This window comes from Mustela nigripes, chromosome 2 (genome assembly GCF_022355385.1).
Source record: "Mustela nigripes isolate SB6536 chromosome 2, MUSNIG.SB6536, whole genome shotgun sequence".
Classification (NCBI taxonomy): domain Eukaryota; kingdom Metazoa; phylum Chordata; class Mammalia; order Carnivora; family Mustelidae; genus Mustela; species Mustela nigripes.
In genome coordinates, this window is record NC_081558.1 from 26113875 (window position 1) to 26130921 (window position 17047).

Consider the following 17047-nt stretch of genomic DNA (forward strand, 5'->3'; position numbering starts at 1 on the left):
AGGTTAGCCATTGAGGTCCCATATTAGATTTTTATTTAGACAGGGAAAAAAATTTCCCTGTTTAAAAAATTTTAAAAAGTACTGATTATACTAACACAACTTCATTTTACTAGTGAGAAAATTAAGGTTCAAAAGTCTTGCCTTTACAAAGCAAGTTAAGGATTTTCTCCACTGAAAATGAAAAGGGAATTTCAATACTTCCCAAACACAGACTTACATAGGTCGTAAGTCACAGGTATTGTTCCCAACATTTCACCATTAATTCCTCTAATTCTCCCAGCAGTGCTCTGATGCAGGTACTGTTACAGAGGTAGTGTGAGTCAAGTGTAGTAATATGCCCAAAGTCACAGACTCAAATCTAGGCAGTCCAGCTCTGGAGTCTCAGTTCTTGACTGATATATTATACTGTCTCTGATAAGGATTTAAGCTTAACCAAGTGGTGCTGTTCATGCATTTGTTTAAAATTTACAAATGGTACTTTCTGTGATGGCACAACGGAGTCTTACATCTCCTTCAACCCTAAAATTCAAAGACGGTGATAGCACAGGTATCTTCTAGGATATTTTAGTCCAAATTTAGTTTTTACCTATTCTTTAATTAATTTCCCTTTTGAGTCTCTATAGTTGTGCATTATAGGAATTATGGCTGGAGCTACTGTATGTCACTTTCCCAACACAAGTCTATGTTCACCACCTTCTTTTCCCATTACAGCCACCCCACCTGTCCATTTTGGCCTGGATAGAGCCATAATACAAAAATGAAATACATTTTTTTAACTATTTCATTATATTCATTACTAATTTGTGTTCCTTTTTCTTCTCTTAAAAGTGGCAAGGTATAATATTCTACATTTCTCATAAAAATGAAACAAAATTATGTTGCAACCCATTTAATGTGTTTATCTTTCTTTGGACCCTTTATTAGGGAATCTTCCCCACCCTCATTCAACGCCTTCTAAAATCAGTGATTCTTAATCTGGAAACAGTGGAACAGAAGATCCACAGATGACCACCAGATAGTCCACAGAAGTATATACTTAATTTTGTATTAGTAAGCATTTTTATAACGGAGTTTATATTTTTTTAAAAGATCCAGAATAAAAAAAAGTTAAGAACTACTGACCTAAAGAAAACTGTTCAGTACCATATCCCATGGGAAATGAAATTCAAAATAAGTCCTTTAATGATTCACATTTTTGTAGCATCTCCATTATCTAAATACTGTCTATCTGGTCTGAAGAACAGGCTTATAAATAATGTCCCAAATGATTAGAGTCCACAAAGATCTCCTTCAGCTACTTTAAAATACAATCAACTACAACAACCCACTCCTAAGTTTACGGTTAAACTGTATTTTACTACATATATAACTTCAAGTTAACATGTCAATGTAAATGAAAGATGACTTATAAATCTCTAATTCAAAGTCTTTGGAAACTGTTGTTTGTCTCAACAAGATAAAGAATTGCTCATGTATTCACTCATTCCATCAAGTACATATGGAACACCACTAATGTACCAAGCATGGGATTTGGCCCTATCTTCTTCCGTGATTAATTCTTGGTTCCCCTCTAAATTGCAGTCTACATCTACAAATACAGGTTAAAGCGTTTTGTTCATATTTGTATGCGCAGCAACCACCAAAAGGCCTACATCTTAGTGGAAACCTAATGTGTACTGAACTGCATAATGATAAAACAGAGAAGACATGTTGAATACAAAAGCAGTAGTTTTGCTTTAAGAAAAACCTCCCAAGCCCATTTTCATAGCTAACTCATGCCACTAAAGTCTGAATGAGGTGGTTCATTAAAATCTATCATCATCACCAAAACAAACAGACAAAAATTTTCTAAACATACCTCCTTCTAATAAGGTTTTCCTTGGATACAATGACAAGCCATGTCTTATGCTACAAAAGGGACCCTAAACAATGTCAAGAATAAATAACATTCGAAGGCCTTTCAATAAGACACCATAAGATGGAAAACTTGAATGATTCACAAGCAAGATGAACTATGAACTATGTTAATCTTGATCACAGCTTTCAGGCCAACTGTTTTCAAAAGCAAGGTCAAGGAATAAACGATTTTTTAAAAATAACAGAAATGAGGAACAAAACGAGGAAATGGAGAAAATCATGCTGAGATAAGCATTTTGGCTCAGGCTGAGGGGAATGCTCTCAGAATTACTGGAAATGGTCAAAACGGTCAAGGAGTCTACAAAGTTGGTTGTGTGAGGCTTGGTTATTATAGTTCACCATATGTCAGGGGCATTGTTCTCGTCTTCAAAAAAGTCCCCAACATCCTGCCTGCAGCCTTCTCCCGGTGCCGCTAACCATTTGTTATTCCTGTGACACCGGGCTAAAAACAAAAATAAACAAAAACGAACCTCAGCAAGTATTTAGGAGGGGCCTAGAGAGAACTTTTCACCCCTAGCCGCAGCCCACGATCCTCCCACGGGAATAGCCAATGGACCGCAGCCCGGCCCGACAGGCGGAGGGGCGGCCGGCCACGCCCGGATGCGCGGCAGCCGGGGTCCGGGCCCGCCGGCCACACGCTCTGCTGGGGCCTCCCCGGCAAGGAGACCCGGACGAGGCGCCGCGGGCAAGGAGCGGCCGGGCCTCACCTCCACGGCTTGGCCCAGCTCCAGGTCGAAGCCCACCACACACACGCAGTGCAGCCAGGCCGAGAAGCCGTCCCAGCGCAGCAGGCCCCGGCCGCGGCCCTCATCCTCTTCGTCGTCCTCCGGCGTGCCTCCCGCCGCCACCACCACGGCCGGCGCCCCGTGGTCCTCGGCTGCCGCCAAGGCCTCGTCCAACGGCCCGCGGGAGCCGGGCCCTGAGGCTGCCAGGCCCGGCAGAGCCATCCGCCGCCCCCTTGCTGTACGCGCCGCCTCCACTGCGGACCGCGCAGCAGAGCGCTCCCGGATCCGCGCACGCGCAGCCGCCGCTACCGCAGAGGCAGCCGCCGGAGACGGACTCGGCTGGGGCGGGGCGGGGGCCGGGGCCGGGGCGGGACTGGGGCCCACGTGACCCTGGGAGGCCGGCTCCGCGCTGGTGCACCTTACCAGAGCGCAGAGGTTGGGTCGTCTTGCGGGCGCTTGGCTGTGTTCTCGAAGCCGGCCCTCACATCCTTTTCTTAAAGCTCTTCAAGAGTGGTTTATGAATCCCGATACCCTTCTTCGAAGTCCAACGACCAGGGGAGGAGTTATTCTTGGAATGATACTTTCATATAATAAGGTATTATTAAATTATTAAACTTAGTTTAATATAAATTAATAAACATATTAAACATAGTGGTAACAGTAGCTAAAACTGAATACTTATTCCTTTCAGTTGATGCGCCAGCAAGTACTTTACAAATATTTACTCTATTGACCTTTCAAATCGTGACCAGTAGGTAGACTTCATTCTTCTTACAGATAAGGAAATCGAGATGCTGAGAGGTTACATGACTAGCCCAACAAGTATTACAACTTTGATGACGGCTTTCAGTTCACTCTCTCCTTTGCTGATTCAGAGATCTGTGCCTTCATTTAGCTGTTCCTTCTCCACCAAGGCCCCACCCACCGATCTTGGTCTGGTTGCCTGTGACTCATTCAACACTCACACATCTGCAGTGCTTTCTGAAACCAGGTTGGCCTCCACAGCAACCTGTAGATCACTGTAGACCAGTCTCTCTTACCAAGGCAAGGGGCTAGTCTCAGGCAGCTTTGTGGCTGTGGTTGTTTTAGATTTTATTATTTTTTTAAGGATTTTATTTATGTATTTGACAGAGATCACAAGTAGACAGAAAGGCAGGCAGAGGGGGAGGGGGAAGTAGGCCCCCTGCTGAGCAGAGAGCCTGATATGGGGCTCTGGGGCTCCATGCCAGGACCCTGAGATCATGACCTGAGCTGAAGGCAGAGGCTTTTTTTTTTTTTTTTTGTAATTTTATTTATTTATTTAACAGACAGAGATCACAAGTAGGCAGAGAGGCAGGCAGAGAGAGAGGAAGTGAAGCAGGCTCCCCGCTGAGCAAAGAGCCCAATGTGGGACTCTATCCTAGGACCCTGAGATTATGACCAGAGCGGAAGGCAGTGGCTCAACCCACTGAGCCACTCAGGCGCCCCTGAAGGCAAAGGCTTGATCCACTGAGCCACCCAGGTGCCCCAAGATTTTATTATTTTTTTAAGATTTTACTTATTTATATTTCAGAGAAATAGGACAGAGGCACAAGTAGGAGAAGAGGCAGGCAGAAAGAGAAGCAGGCTCCCTGTCAAGCAAGGAGTTTGATGCAGAACTCCATCCCAGGACTCATGACCTGAGCTGAAGGCAGATGCTTAACGGACCAAGACACGCAGGCCTCCCTAGATTTTATGTTTAAGTAATTTCTATATTCAACGTAAGGCTGGAATTATAACCCCAAGTTGCACACTCAACCAACTAAACCATCCAGGTGCCCCAAAATGCTTTGTATTCTCAGAGATCAGCACTGTGCTGAGCACCCGGGAGGCACTTGGTCTATTGAATTCAATCGGTAATAATTATTACCGATTATTGGCCAAACGTAATACTACTGATTAGGATTTTATTCACCACATACTATGCAGAGTATAAACACCACAATGAAAGTAAATAGGAAACACACAAGAATAATATCCCAAGAGAAAAATGAGTAAAAGACAATGGATAGTAACTGATGATAAACAATTTTTTTTTAAATCGGTTTTGGGTGATTGGGCTATGGACATTGGGGAGGGTATGGGCTTATGGTGAGTGCTGTGAAGTGTGTAAACCTGGCGATTCACAGAGCTGTACCCCTGTGGCTAATAATACATTATATGTTAATAATAAAATAAATTAATTAATTAAAATCAGTTTTCATGCTTTTACACACATTATCTTATCTAATCCTCCTCACAACCCAAAAAGGCAGATCTCATTATTTTTCCCATTTTTACAGGTAAAGATTCTGGGACTCCATGAGATGATGATGATGATGCACAGCCAGTTGGTGGCCTAATGGATTTAAACCCAGATCTCTCTGAGTCAGCCTAGCTCCTAAGCATTTTGATGCACTGTCCAGTCAGATTTACCCCATTTGACAAACATTGTTCTGTATACATCCTTCAGATTTTTATTTCAAGTGTTAGCTTCAATATTTCAAGAAAAGGGTAAATTTCATCAGACATCATTAGTGATGTTTGCTGGAGACTATTTTTAGTAGATCAGATGAACTAGGAACAGGATTAAAGTTAAAAGCCAAGTCTGTGGCCAAAGCAATCTGCCCTCCTACTCTAGAGAGCCACTGTAGTTTAGAGAGAAAAACAATGTTCTGCATTTAAGTTAGTCTTTAATCCCACTGTTTGGAAAGAACAGTAGCCTTTACTATTAAAAACACCTGGGTGGCTCAGTTAGTTAAGCATCTGCCTTCAGCTCAGTGCATGATCCCAGGGTCCTGGGATCAACCCACATGGGGCTCCCTGCTCAGCAGGGAGTCTGCTTCTCCCTTTCCCTCTACACCTCCCCACTGCTTGTGTGCTCTCTCTCTCTCTCTCATACACACTCCCTCTCTCTCTCAAAAAAATTAATAAATAAACTCTTAAAAAAAAAACAATTAAAAAGAGCACTGGACTAGAAGTCAGAAGTTCTGGATTCTAGTGACAGTTCTATCCATAATCATGGTAGGCAAGCTGCTCTAAGACTCAGTTTCTTCATTGATGAAATAGGAATGCTCATTCCCAGCTTACTCATCTCACTGATTGTGGGGAAGAGCCAAACTATCTCAATGCATACCTTTTACTGGGTGCTACCTCATTATTAATAATTAATAAGCTTTAAACGCTGTTCCACAGGGGTGGCTCTTTGACATGTGAATACAGATTGCCATTCCCTGAAATGCTGTTGCATAATTTGAATTAAGAGTAATCTTGTGGGGCACGTGGGTGGATCAGATGGTTGAGTGTCTGCCTTTAGCTTGGGTCATGATCTCTAGTTCCTGGGACTGAGACCTGGGCCAGTCTCCCTGCTCAGTGGGATTCCACTTCTTCCTCTCCCTCTGCCTCCCTCCCTGCTTGTGTTCTCTCTGTCTCTCTCTCTCTCAAATGAATAAATAAAATCTTTTTTAAAAAGTAATTTTGTGGGGCGCCTGGGTGGCTCAGTGGGTTAAGCCGCTGCCTTCGGCTCAGGTCATGATCTCAGGGTCCTGGGATCGAGTCCCGCATCGGGCTCTCTGCTCAGCAGGGAGCCTGCTTCCCTCTCTCTCTCTCGTTGCCTGCCTCTCCATCTACTTGTGATTTCTCTCTGTCAAATAAATAAATAAATAAATAAATAAATCTTTTAAAAAAAAAAAAAGTAATTTTGCAAAATGTAACACCATATTAAAATGAAAACAACACATTAAGAGGACTGTGAGGGTTTTTTTTTTTTTAAAGATTTTATTTATTTATTTGACACAGAGAGAGAGATCACAGGAGGCAGAGAGGCAGGCAGAGAGAGAGGGGGAAGCAGGCTCCCCGCTGAGCAGAGAGCCTGATGTGGGGCTCAATACCAGGACCCTGGGATCATGACCTGAGCCAAAGACAGAGGCTTTAACCCACTGAGCCACCCAGGCGCCACAGGACTGAGTTTGATGAGAAAGAGAGGACACTAGGGCTCTAAAGCATCTTAAAGATGGGGAAAAAAATCATTTGGTTTGCTTTGGGAAAAAAACTAACAAACATCACTAAAATCCACAAAATCCACAACCATTAGAGTGTATTATGCTGAGCGAAATAAGTCAATCAGAGAAAGACAATTACCATATGACTTCCCTGATATGAGGAATTTGAGAGGCAGGGTGGGAGGTTGTGGGGGTAGGGAAGGAAAAAATGAAACAAGGAAGACAAACCATAAGAGAGTCTTAATCTCACAAAACAAACTGAGGGTTGCTGGGGGAAGAGGGAGGTAGGGATAAGGTGGTTGGGTTTTGGACATTGGGGAGGATATGTGATATGGTGAATGCTGTAAAATTCGTAAGCCTGACGATTCACAGACCTGTGCCCCTGGGGCAAATAATACATTATATGTAAATAAAAATAATTAATTTTTTAAAAAGGTAGAAAGAAAATCCACAACCACTAGGGCAACAGAAATTTCCTATTGCTTTTTTGTTTCTTTTCATCCTCAAAACTCTCACATTTGACCTTCACATCAATTTTAACCCAGTTTCTATGGTTAATGCTTATATGGAGTCTAAGGGGAAAAGTGCTAATACTTCCTTCTTAAGGTTCTGCATTAGAACCTTTGATTCTGAAAGGATCTTGGGTCAGGTCATCTCTCCAAACTTCCCATCCTATTTGTGAATCTTCTGATGTTTAATTACCCAGCTGCCAATGTTTGATTAGCCAACACCCCTTATTAAGGTAAAGTCACTACCTTGCAAAGCTGCTATTTTCTGGATGTTCATAAGGGCTAGAAAATTCTTCCTTTCATGGAGACAAGATCAATCAGCCACTTTGTAATGTATACCCCTTGGTCTAAGTTTATGCTTACTGAGATTACAAAGAAGAGTCCAACTCTTCTACATGATAGGCCTCCCACTTATTGAAAATAGTTATCCCACAGTCCACATGCCTTCTAGTTTCCAGGGTAAACTACCCTAGTTCCTCCTACTATTCCTCAAAGGATATTGTTTGTAGGCCATTCATCATCCTGTTGCCCAACTGGGGCATACTCCTACTTGTCGATATCACTCTTAAAATGTGGTGCCGGAGAGGAAACCCCATCCTGCAGGTGTGATCTGACGAGTGCAGAGTATACTGTGAGACTATTACCTTACTTGTCCCAGCCGCCAGCCTTCTATTAATGCTGGTTCAGATCACATTTGCTTCTTTTGGCAGGCAGGTCACATCGCTGGCTCAGGTTGCATTCACTGTCAACCAAAGCCCTGGGTCTTTTTTCTTACGAGGAGTACAAAGTCAGAGTAGGCTGCTTTAGCCAAGGGTATGACTGGATACATGGCTCTGCTGCTCTTCTAATATTACCAACAACACTAAGCACAGGATTAAAAACATTCCAAACTTCTCTATTCACCCCAACCAAACTCTTGGCATTTCAGCAATTTTTATAGCTTAAGTAAACAAAAGAAGGGGGGCACCTGGGTGGCTCAGTTGGTGAAGCATGCGACTATTGATTTCGGCTCAAGTCATGATCTCAGGGTTGTGAGATTGAGCCTCACGTGGGGCTCTGCACTGGGCAGGGAGTCTGCTTAAGATTCTCTCCCTCCCTGTCCCTCTGCCCCTTCCTACCTCCCGAAGGAGAAGGAAAGGAGGAGGAGGAGGAGGGAGAGGAGGAGAAAGGGAATGAGAGAGGAAGGAAGGAAGACAGGGGTATGCTTCTTCAGATAATGATGTGAATTGCAATGCCAGATATCTGGACTTAATTTTACTGCAAGGGAGGGAGTCCAAGTGCCCTAGATATCCATCTATGTACGCAACCAGAGGACTTCCCTCTTGCTTTTGAGCTAAATGTTACTGCAGCTGTTAGAGCATAACTATACTTGTGGTGGCAAGAAAGTACACAGAGTCTCAAGTGCCAGTGTGTTATCAACAGAGAATGGGGTTTACTACCACACATCTCTAAGAGACAAAATGCTGAACAGCAAGTTTAGAAGAGAGAATCCAGGCAAAGAAGACAATAAAATACACTGTTGGATGCTTCCTAAGTAGTGTTTGTGAAAGCTTAAAAAAGAAACTGGGAAGAGCTTTGAGATTTTGTCTTTACATTCTCAGGATTTCTTTAGTGCCTGGTACATGAGAGGCACTCAGTAAATATTTACTGAATGGATGAATATACTTTAAAAATCTCTAGTTGCAGATCTCCTGTCTTATAGAGTTTTCCTTTCATGGTCAATTGTATGAACACATGAGAAGAATATAAAATATAAAAATGTTTCTTAAATGTATTTTAGTCTTAGCTTATGAGAAATAAAGATAGTAACACCTTATATTTTTGAAGATTTGCTTTTCCAACTGCCTGACCCAGTTCGTGCCGGGAGACAGGTTTAGTAAGCCCAACTAGCAGTCAACATGTAAGACAGAAAAGGTAACCTGTCAAGTTCATGCCCTTTAATCAGAGGTGTGAGACCTTTGCTCATAAATTATTTTGTCTAAATTCACACAAAATTCTAACAGGTATGCTTGCCTAGCTTCCCAGAGTAAGCAGCAGATAAGGACAGTGAGGAGATAAAGACATGCTTGGGGCTGAGCATGAAGTAGAAAACAAAAGGCTGTAGGTTAATGGAATGAAAGGAAAAGGAAAAAGGAATCAGAAGACAGAAGCATTTGGAAGAATACACAGTGAGCTATTAATAGTGGTTGCCTTATGTGGAATAGGAATGGTGGGAAATACAAGTGCTGGCAAATAGAAATAGGGAACTTTGCTTTCTATCTTACACAACTCTATTGTTTTAGTTAGAGAGGGCATACATTGCTTTTGTAACTAAACATTAAGAGACAATAAGAGTGTAATAGAGCTGCTTATAGAAGTGAAAAATTGGAAACCACCTAACTGTCCAAAAATAGGGAATTGGCTGAAAAATATCATATATCCATTCAATAGACTATGATACAGTCATTTAAAATGTCATAAAAGAATATTATATAGCAGAAAAATGTTCAACATACATACTTTAAGTGGAGAAAGGTAGATCACAAAGTGAAATATAGTGAATGATTCTGTTTTAATGGACTATATGCAAAAAAAAAAAAAGACACTAGAGTTGATAAGAAATATCCTGACATAGGAGAAATTTTCTGCTTGGAATTAAAATTTCTTTTTCTTCATCTGTGTAATATCTAGTATCTCTAAAACTGAAAACTTTTTTATAGGTATAATGAGAAATCAGCTAAAACAGAAGAGAAAGAAGTTACAGTGGTTTCACTACTATCTTTGTGGCAGAAACTGCTATGCCACTATGATGATTAATTTTATGTGTCTACTTGACACATACAATTGTGGACCACAGACGTCCAGATTGTCCAGATAGTTTGGCTAAATATTATTCTGGGTGTGTCTATGAGGGCGTTTCCAGATGAGATTAACATTTGAATTAGTAGACTTGAGTAAAGCAGAGTGCCCTCCCCAGCTTGGGTGGGCCTCATCCAATCCACTGGAGGCCTAAATAGAACAAAAAAGGCTGAGTAAGGAAGAATTTGCTCTCTGCCGGTCTTTGAAATAGAATGTTGGTCTTCTCCTGCCTTCTGACTCAGCCTGAAACTGGAACTTACAACAACTCTCCTGGCTCTCAGGTCTTTGGACTAGGACAGAAACTACACCATTGACTCCTGGGTCTCCAGCTTGCCATTGCACATCGTGAGACTTTTTAGCCTACCCAAGCACAAGGGTCAAATATATCTCCCCACCCACCCACCCAGGATATATTTCCATCCTATTGGTTCTGTTTCTCTGAAGACTAATATACACTTTGGTACTGATAGTGGAGTGCTACTAAAACAAATAGCTAAAAAATGTGGAATGGCTTTAGAACTGGGTAATGGGTTGAGGCTAGAGGAGTTTGCATGTGCATAGAAATATGGCTGTTAGGGGGGAATGATTCTTGTGAGGACTCATAAAGAAAAGAGGAGAGCTGGAAAAGAAGCTTCTCTCTTTTTAGAGAATATGTAAATAATCATCAAGAGAATGTTAATAAAATGTGGATGGAAAAGACCAATCTGGTGACATCTCAGAGGGAAATGAGGAACCTAGTATTGGACAAGAGAGGAAAGGTAATCCTTCTTATAAAATGACAAAAGAAAACTTGGCTGAACTATATTTTAGTGTTTTGTGGAAGCTAAAACTTGCAAGCTACTGAGGAGATTTCAAAGCAAAGTATTTAAAAGGCAGTTTGGTTCCTCCTGACTGCTTGTAGTAAAATGCAAGAGAGTAATGAATCAAAGAAGGAATTGTTAAGCAAAAATTAGCCAGAACTTAAAGATTTGGAAAATTCTCAGCCTATTCATACTGGAGAGAGAGAGAGAGAGAACACTAGCATGTGACCAAAGAACAGTTTGATTAGTATGGATGTGAACCACAGACCTAATCAGTCACCCCAACACAAAGGGAAGGAAGCCTATCAGACCTCTTAGCTCCTACAGGGCTGGACCATAGAGTTCTGCAGGTGCAAACATGTGCTATTCTTCAAGACAAAGAGAATAACCACTGAGGTGATTCAGAGATCATCAGGACTGCCTCCTCATTTTCAGTGTGTGTGTGTGTGTTGGGTGGGGGTGGGGGGGTGATAATGGCTATTGTTTCAGTTCAGTACGCCAGACAGCAGCCACCTGAAATGTGGGGGAGTGCGCAAAACTGTAGGATCAGGATGTTCACTGCATTGGGTCTGAAAGCAGAGCATCCAACAAAAAGGATTATTCTCAAGCCTCAAGATCTAATGTTATTTGCCTTAGAATATTTGCCTGGGTTTTAGAATTACGTGGGATCTGACACCCTTTTCTTCCAATTTCTCTCTTTTGGAAAGGGAATGTCTATCCTGTGCCTGTTCCACCATTGTGTTTTAGAAGCACATGACGTATCTGATTTTGTAGGTTCATAGCTAGAGAGGAATTTTACATCAGGATGAATCATATCTCACCCACCTCTGATTTAGATGATGTATGAATGCGTCTTTGAAGTTTAGACTTTAGGATTGATGCTAGAATGAGCTAAGACTTTGGGAGCTATTAAGTTTGAATGAATGGATTTTGAATGCAAGAAGAACATAAATTGGGGGAGCAAGTGTAGAATATGAATGTCTGTGTCTCTTCAAAACTCATATGTTGAAGGTCTAACTACGACTCTAATGGTATTTGGAGCTAGAAGACAATTAGGTTTAGATGAGGTTGTGAGGGTGGGACCTCATGGTATGATAGTGTCCCTACAAGAAGAGAACAGAGTTCTGTCTCTGCTCTGTGAGACTACCACACAAAGAGAGTCATCTGCAAGCCATGAAGAGAGCCCTCACCAAGAAACTAAATCATCCAGCACCTTGACCTTGGACTTCTCAGCCTCCAAAACTGTGAAAAGTAAATATCTACTGTTTAAGCCACCCAGTCTATGATATTTTGTTAGAGCAGCCCAAGCTGACTTACACAGCCACCCAATAGTCATTATCCCCCAGTTCCTTAGAAATGCAGCCTGGTTTAATTTGAAGTGGCACTAGCACAGCTAAAATGCTGTTTTTCTCAGCCTCCATAGAAGATAGAAGTGACCATGTGATAGATAAAATGTATGTAAAAGTGTTGATTCGGGCACCTGGTTATACTCTTTTAAAAGCACACAGAAAAAAAGTAAATAAACAGACCAAGGAGTTCTTGCCCTCTTGTACTCCTCTGTTTTCTCCAACTACCAACCTAGACATGAAGGTCAAAATTCTAGCAGCCATTCTGCGACAAGGAAGAAAGTGTCAAGAGACTCACATCCATAAGGCACCAAACCAATGGCAGCAACAACCTGTCTCTGGACTTCTTAAAAATTAACCCTTATGGGAGCACCAGGGTGGTTCAGCCAGTTAACCGTTCAACTCTTGATTTTGGCTCAGGTCATGATCTTAGGGTCATGAGATAGAGCCCTGCCTTGGGCTCTGTGCTTAGCAGAGTCTGCTTGGGATTCTTTCTCTCCCTTTCTGTCTGCCCCTTCCTCTCCATCTGCTCCTCCTTCACCACCACTCTCATTCTCTCTCTTAAAAAGAAAATTAACCTTTATCCATTTAAGCCACTGTAGTTAGAACTGTCACTTGCAACTAAATATAATTCATAACTGACATAGGCAACTTTTGCATTAAAACTTTTACAGTGTACAAAGCTACAACAGAAAACCCAAATGGGAACACCAGATTGGCTTAGTTGGTTAAGTGTCTGCCTTTGGCTCAGGTCATGCTCCCAGGGTCCTGGGATCAAGTCCCACATCAGGCTCCCCACTCAGCGAGGAGACTGCTTCTCCCTCTGCCTGCCACTTCCCCTGCTTCTGCTCACTTGCTCTGTCTCTCTTTCTGACAAATAAGTAAATAAAATATTTTTTTAAAAAAGAAAAGAAAAGAAATCTCAAATGGTAGGTAGACTTAGAAATAAATTTGTGTTTAGAGTTGACTTCTCAGTTAAGAGTTGACTTCTCAGTTAATTACTTTTATACAAAAACAGACAAAGGTAGTTTTGCAGAACTAGGATTTGCTTTTTGTTAGTTTTTTTGTGGATTCCCACTGCGCCCACTTGTCCATCATCCATTGTACCTTCTTCTGCCCGAGAGTCCCCAGTTTTTCTCCAGGAAGCCACCCCACCATCATTCTCAGTCCATAAGATTCAGGGAGGTAAATGCTATCCTGAACTGCAGTGTGGACACTCAAACCAGTCCTAGCCATGGATGAACAGGATGGATGAACATGGATGAGGATGAACAGGCGCATCCTCATGCATGACCCAATTAAACAGTGCCACTTAACTCTGGAAGTCGTTTGACCTGTTCTGAAAGTGGCACTGTCCTAACACCAGGATTGCAGAGAGGATGGAATGTAAGCTTGGAGCTGTTAGCAGTCTTATCACTATAAATGAAGAGCTGGACCCAGAATGGAGCCAACAGAGACAAAAACAAATGCAAAGGGTGAGATTAAGTCCTAATGACATCATTCCACCCTGGATTCAGCCAAGTCTGATCTTTTCAGATGCATGAGTCAAGTATATTTTCTTTCTTGGTTGAACCAGTATGAGCTACATCTTCTGACATTTGCAGCTATGAGAGTCCTGACTAATATAGTTACACCTGGTAAATAATCCTGATTCATTATATTAGCCTTTTACCAACCACATCAAATGTTCATATGAAATCTTCCCTGAGAGTTTATTTACCAAAAAAAGCAGTATTATGCTAGCATAATGCATTGATTCTAGGTTTTTATATTATAAAATAACCTACAGATTTTTTAAAAGATTTTGTTTATTCATACAGAGAAAGGGAGAGAGAGAGAGCACAAGCAGCAAGAGCGGCAGAGAGAGGGGGAGAAGGGGAAGCAGACTCCTTGCTGAGCAGAGAGCCTGGTGAGGCTCCATCCAAGGACCCTGGGATCATGACCCGAGCTGAAGGCAGATGCTTAAGTGACTGAGTCATCTAGGCAGCCCTCTAGAACCTTACAATTTAACAGAGCAGACAAATCATTAATGCTAACAATAGTATACAACATTCTCTGAAAATTAGAGAATAAAAAGAAATAATATCTAGGGGAGGTTAAAAAATTCTATAATATTATTACAGACACTGGAGTTCTTAGAGATCCAACAATTCTTTCAACACATGGTTGGGGAAACTGGAACTCAAAGAGCCAGTGACTTAGTTCCCATGGCAAAATCCTGCTAGAAGCCAGACCTCCTTAGACACAGTCCAACATTCTTTCTTACTACCCCACCTTACCTCTGTTAAGAGAACTGCAAAATACTAAGAAGTTTCTCCAACTATAATTTTTCTTCTGTGTAAACCAAAGAGGAGAATCTCAAAGGCCACACTAAAATAAGTTTGATTCTCTTTTTATCATTTACAGAGGCAAAATAGTAAGGCCTTGCCTCAGTTATCAGCATTTGCCCTCAATTTCTGTTGTGGTTTTTCTCCCCTTGACTTTTGTTTGTTAGACTAACCTTGAATGTGTAGCATTCCTGTCTAGAAAAAAAATCTCTAACAGCTTACTTGGAACATGTTTGTTCTCTTCTGTATCCTGGGCAAACTACTGGAGTCTGATAACCCATTCTAAAGGAGTTACCTTAGTTAAACTTAACCAAGAAAGTCTTCCTGGCTAACTTCCCAGCCAGGCAGTACCAGACTGCATAAAACTAGGACACTGCAAACGCCAATTCTGCTGTAAGAGTTGTGTCTAAGGAAAATAAAGGAAATGCAATGATTCCAATCTGGGACTGCTATTGCTAGGCACCCAAGAATTTGCAAAGAAAACTAGTTCTCATTAGAAATAACTGCTATGAAGTATGTATTGTTGTGTTGTCAGTGAGACAGGAATCCCCTATGAATAATTTGAGAAAGTGGATTAAAAAATTTGTTTCAAAGAAGACAAAGTCAGAGGATTCATTCCCTGATTACAAACCTTGCTGTAGGGCTACAGTTTTGAAAACAGTGTAGTACTAGCTTAAGAACAGATGTATAGACCAACAGAATAGAATAGAGATCCTTGAAATAAACCATGCATATATGGTCAAATGATTTTTCAACAAGGGCACTGAGATCATTCCATAAGGAAAGGATGGTCTTCTCAACAAATGGTGCTGGAAAAATTGGATACCCATATGTAAAAGGATGAAGGTGGACCCTTATTTTACATCATATACAAAAATACACTTGACCCTTGAATAACACAGTTTTGAACTACATGGGTCCATGTATGTGTGGATTTTTTCTTATAAATACAGTACAGTACTGTAAATGTATTTTCCTTAAGATTTTCTTTTTTTTTAAGATTTTATTTATTTATTTGACAGACAGAGATCACAAGTAGGCAGAGAGGCAGGCAGAGAGAGAGGAGGAAGCAGGCTCCCTGTTGAGCAGAGACCGCAGTGTGGGCTCCATCCCAGGACCCTGAGATCATGACCTGAGCCAAAGGCAGAGGCTTAACCCACTGAGCCACTCAGGCGCCCTTAAGATTTTCTCTAGCTGACTTTAAGATTACAGTATGTAATATATACAACATACAAAATGTGTGTTGATCAACTATTTATGTTATTGGTAAAGCTTCTAGTCAACTGTAGGCTATTAGTAATTAAGTTTGGGGGATTCAGAAGTTATATGTGAATTTTCAACTGTGTGGGGTGTTGGTGCCCCTATCCCCTATGTTGTTCAAAAGTCAACTGTAGGGGCACCTGGGTGGCTCAGTGGGTTGAGCCTCTGCCTTCTGCTCAGGTCATGATCTCAGGGTTCTGGGATTGAGCCCTGCATCAGTCTCTCTGCTCAGCAGGGAGCCTGCTTCCTCCTCTCTCTCTGTGACTGCCCCTCTGCCTACTTGTGATCTCTGTCTGTCAAATAAATAAATAAAATCTTTAAAAAAGAAAAAAAGTCAACTGTAACTCAAGCTGGATCAAAGACAAACTTAGGCGCTAAACCTACAAAGCTCTTAGGAGAAAACAAAAGAAAAAGGCCTCATGACACTGTATTTGGCAATGACTTCTTGGATATGACACCAGAGGTGCAGGCTACAAAAGAAAAATAAGTAAATTGGTCTTCATCAAAATCGAGGACTTTTGTGCATCAAAGGACATCATCTACAGAGTGAAAAGGCAACCCATAGAGTGGGATGAAATGTTTGCAAATCGTTTATCTGATGAGAGATTAATATCTAAGAATTAATATGGGAAGAACTCCTACAACTCAAACAACAACAACAAAAACAAACAACACAATTAAAAAATGGGTGAAAGACTTGAATAGACATTCCTTCAAATAAGATATACAGATAGGATAAGCACATGAAAAGATGCCCAAAAACACTAATAATGAAGGGAATGGAAATAAAAGACACAGTGAGAAACCTCTTCACACTCATTAGGTTAGCTATCATCAAAAACAAACAAAATCCAGAAAGTAACAAGTATTAGTTTTGGAATCCTTGTTTACTGCTCGTGGGACTGTAAAATGATACAGCCACTACAGAAAACAGTATAGAAATGTCTCAAAAAAATGAAAAGAATTATCATAATCCATACATAGTCCAGCAATCCCACTTCTGGGTTTATACTGCTCAAAAGAATTGAAAGTAGAGACTCAAATGAATATTTGTATGTCAGTGTTTGTAGCAGCATTATTCACAATAACTGCAATGTGGAAGCAAACCAAATGTCCATCTATATGTAAATGGATAAACAAATATACAGATATATATAAAGACATAAATATATATACACAATGAAATATTATTTAGCCTTAAAAGAATAAAATTCTGACACATTTTACAACATAGATGAACCTTGAAGATATTATGCAAAGTGAAATTAAGGTAGACAAAAAAAGCAGTGATTGTATGACTTCACTTAATAGGAGGTGCCTAGACTTG

General features: G+C 41.1%; 1 protein-coding gene across 3 annotated transcripts in view; it reads right to left on the bottom strand.

The window, feature by feature from the left end:
- Nucleotides 1–2958, bottom strand: part of DENND6A (DENN domain containing 6A) — a 61007-nt gene extending 58049 nt beyond the window's left edge. For 2 of the 3 annotated variants that reach the window (XM_059390012.1, XM_059390011.1), the window contains exon 1: nt 2625–2958. In XM_059390012.1, the coding sequence (XP_059245995.1) occupies nt 2625–2864 (240 nt within the window). In that variant the 5' untranslated portion in view covers nt 2865–2958. The remainder of the gene's footprint in view (nt 1–2624) is intronic. The other variant, XM_059390013.1, reaches the window with a different exon arrangement.
- Nucleotides 2959–17047: the final 14089 nt, after the last annotated feature.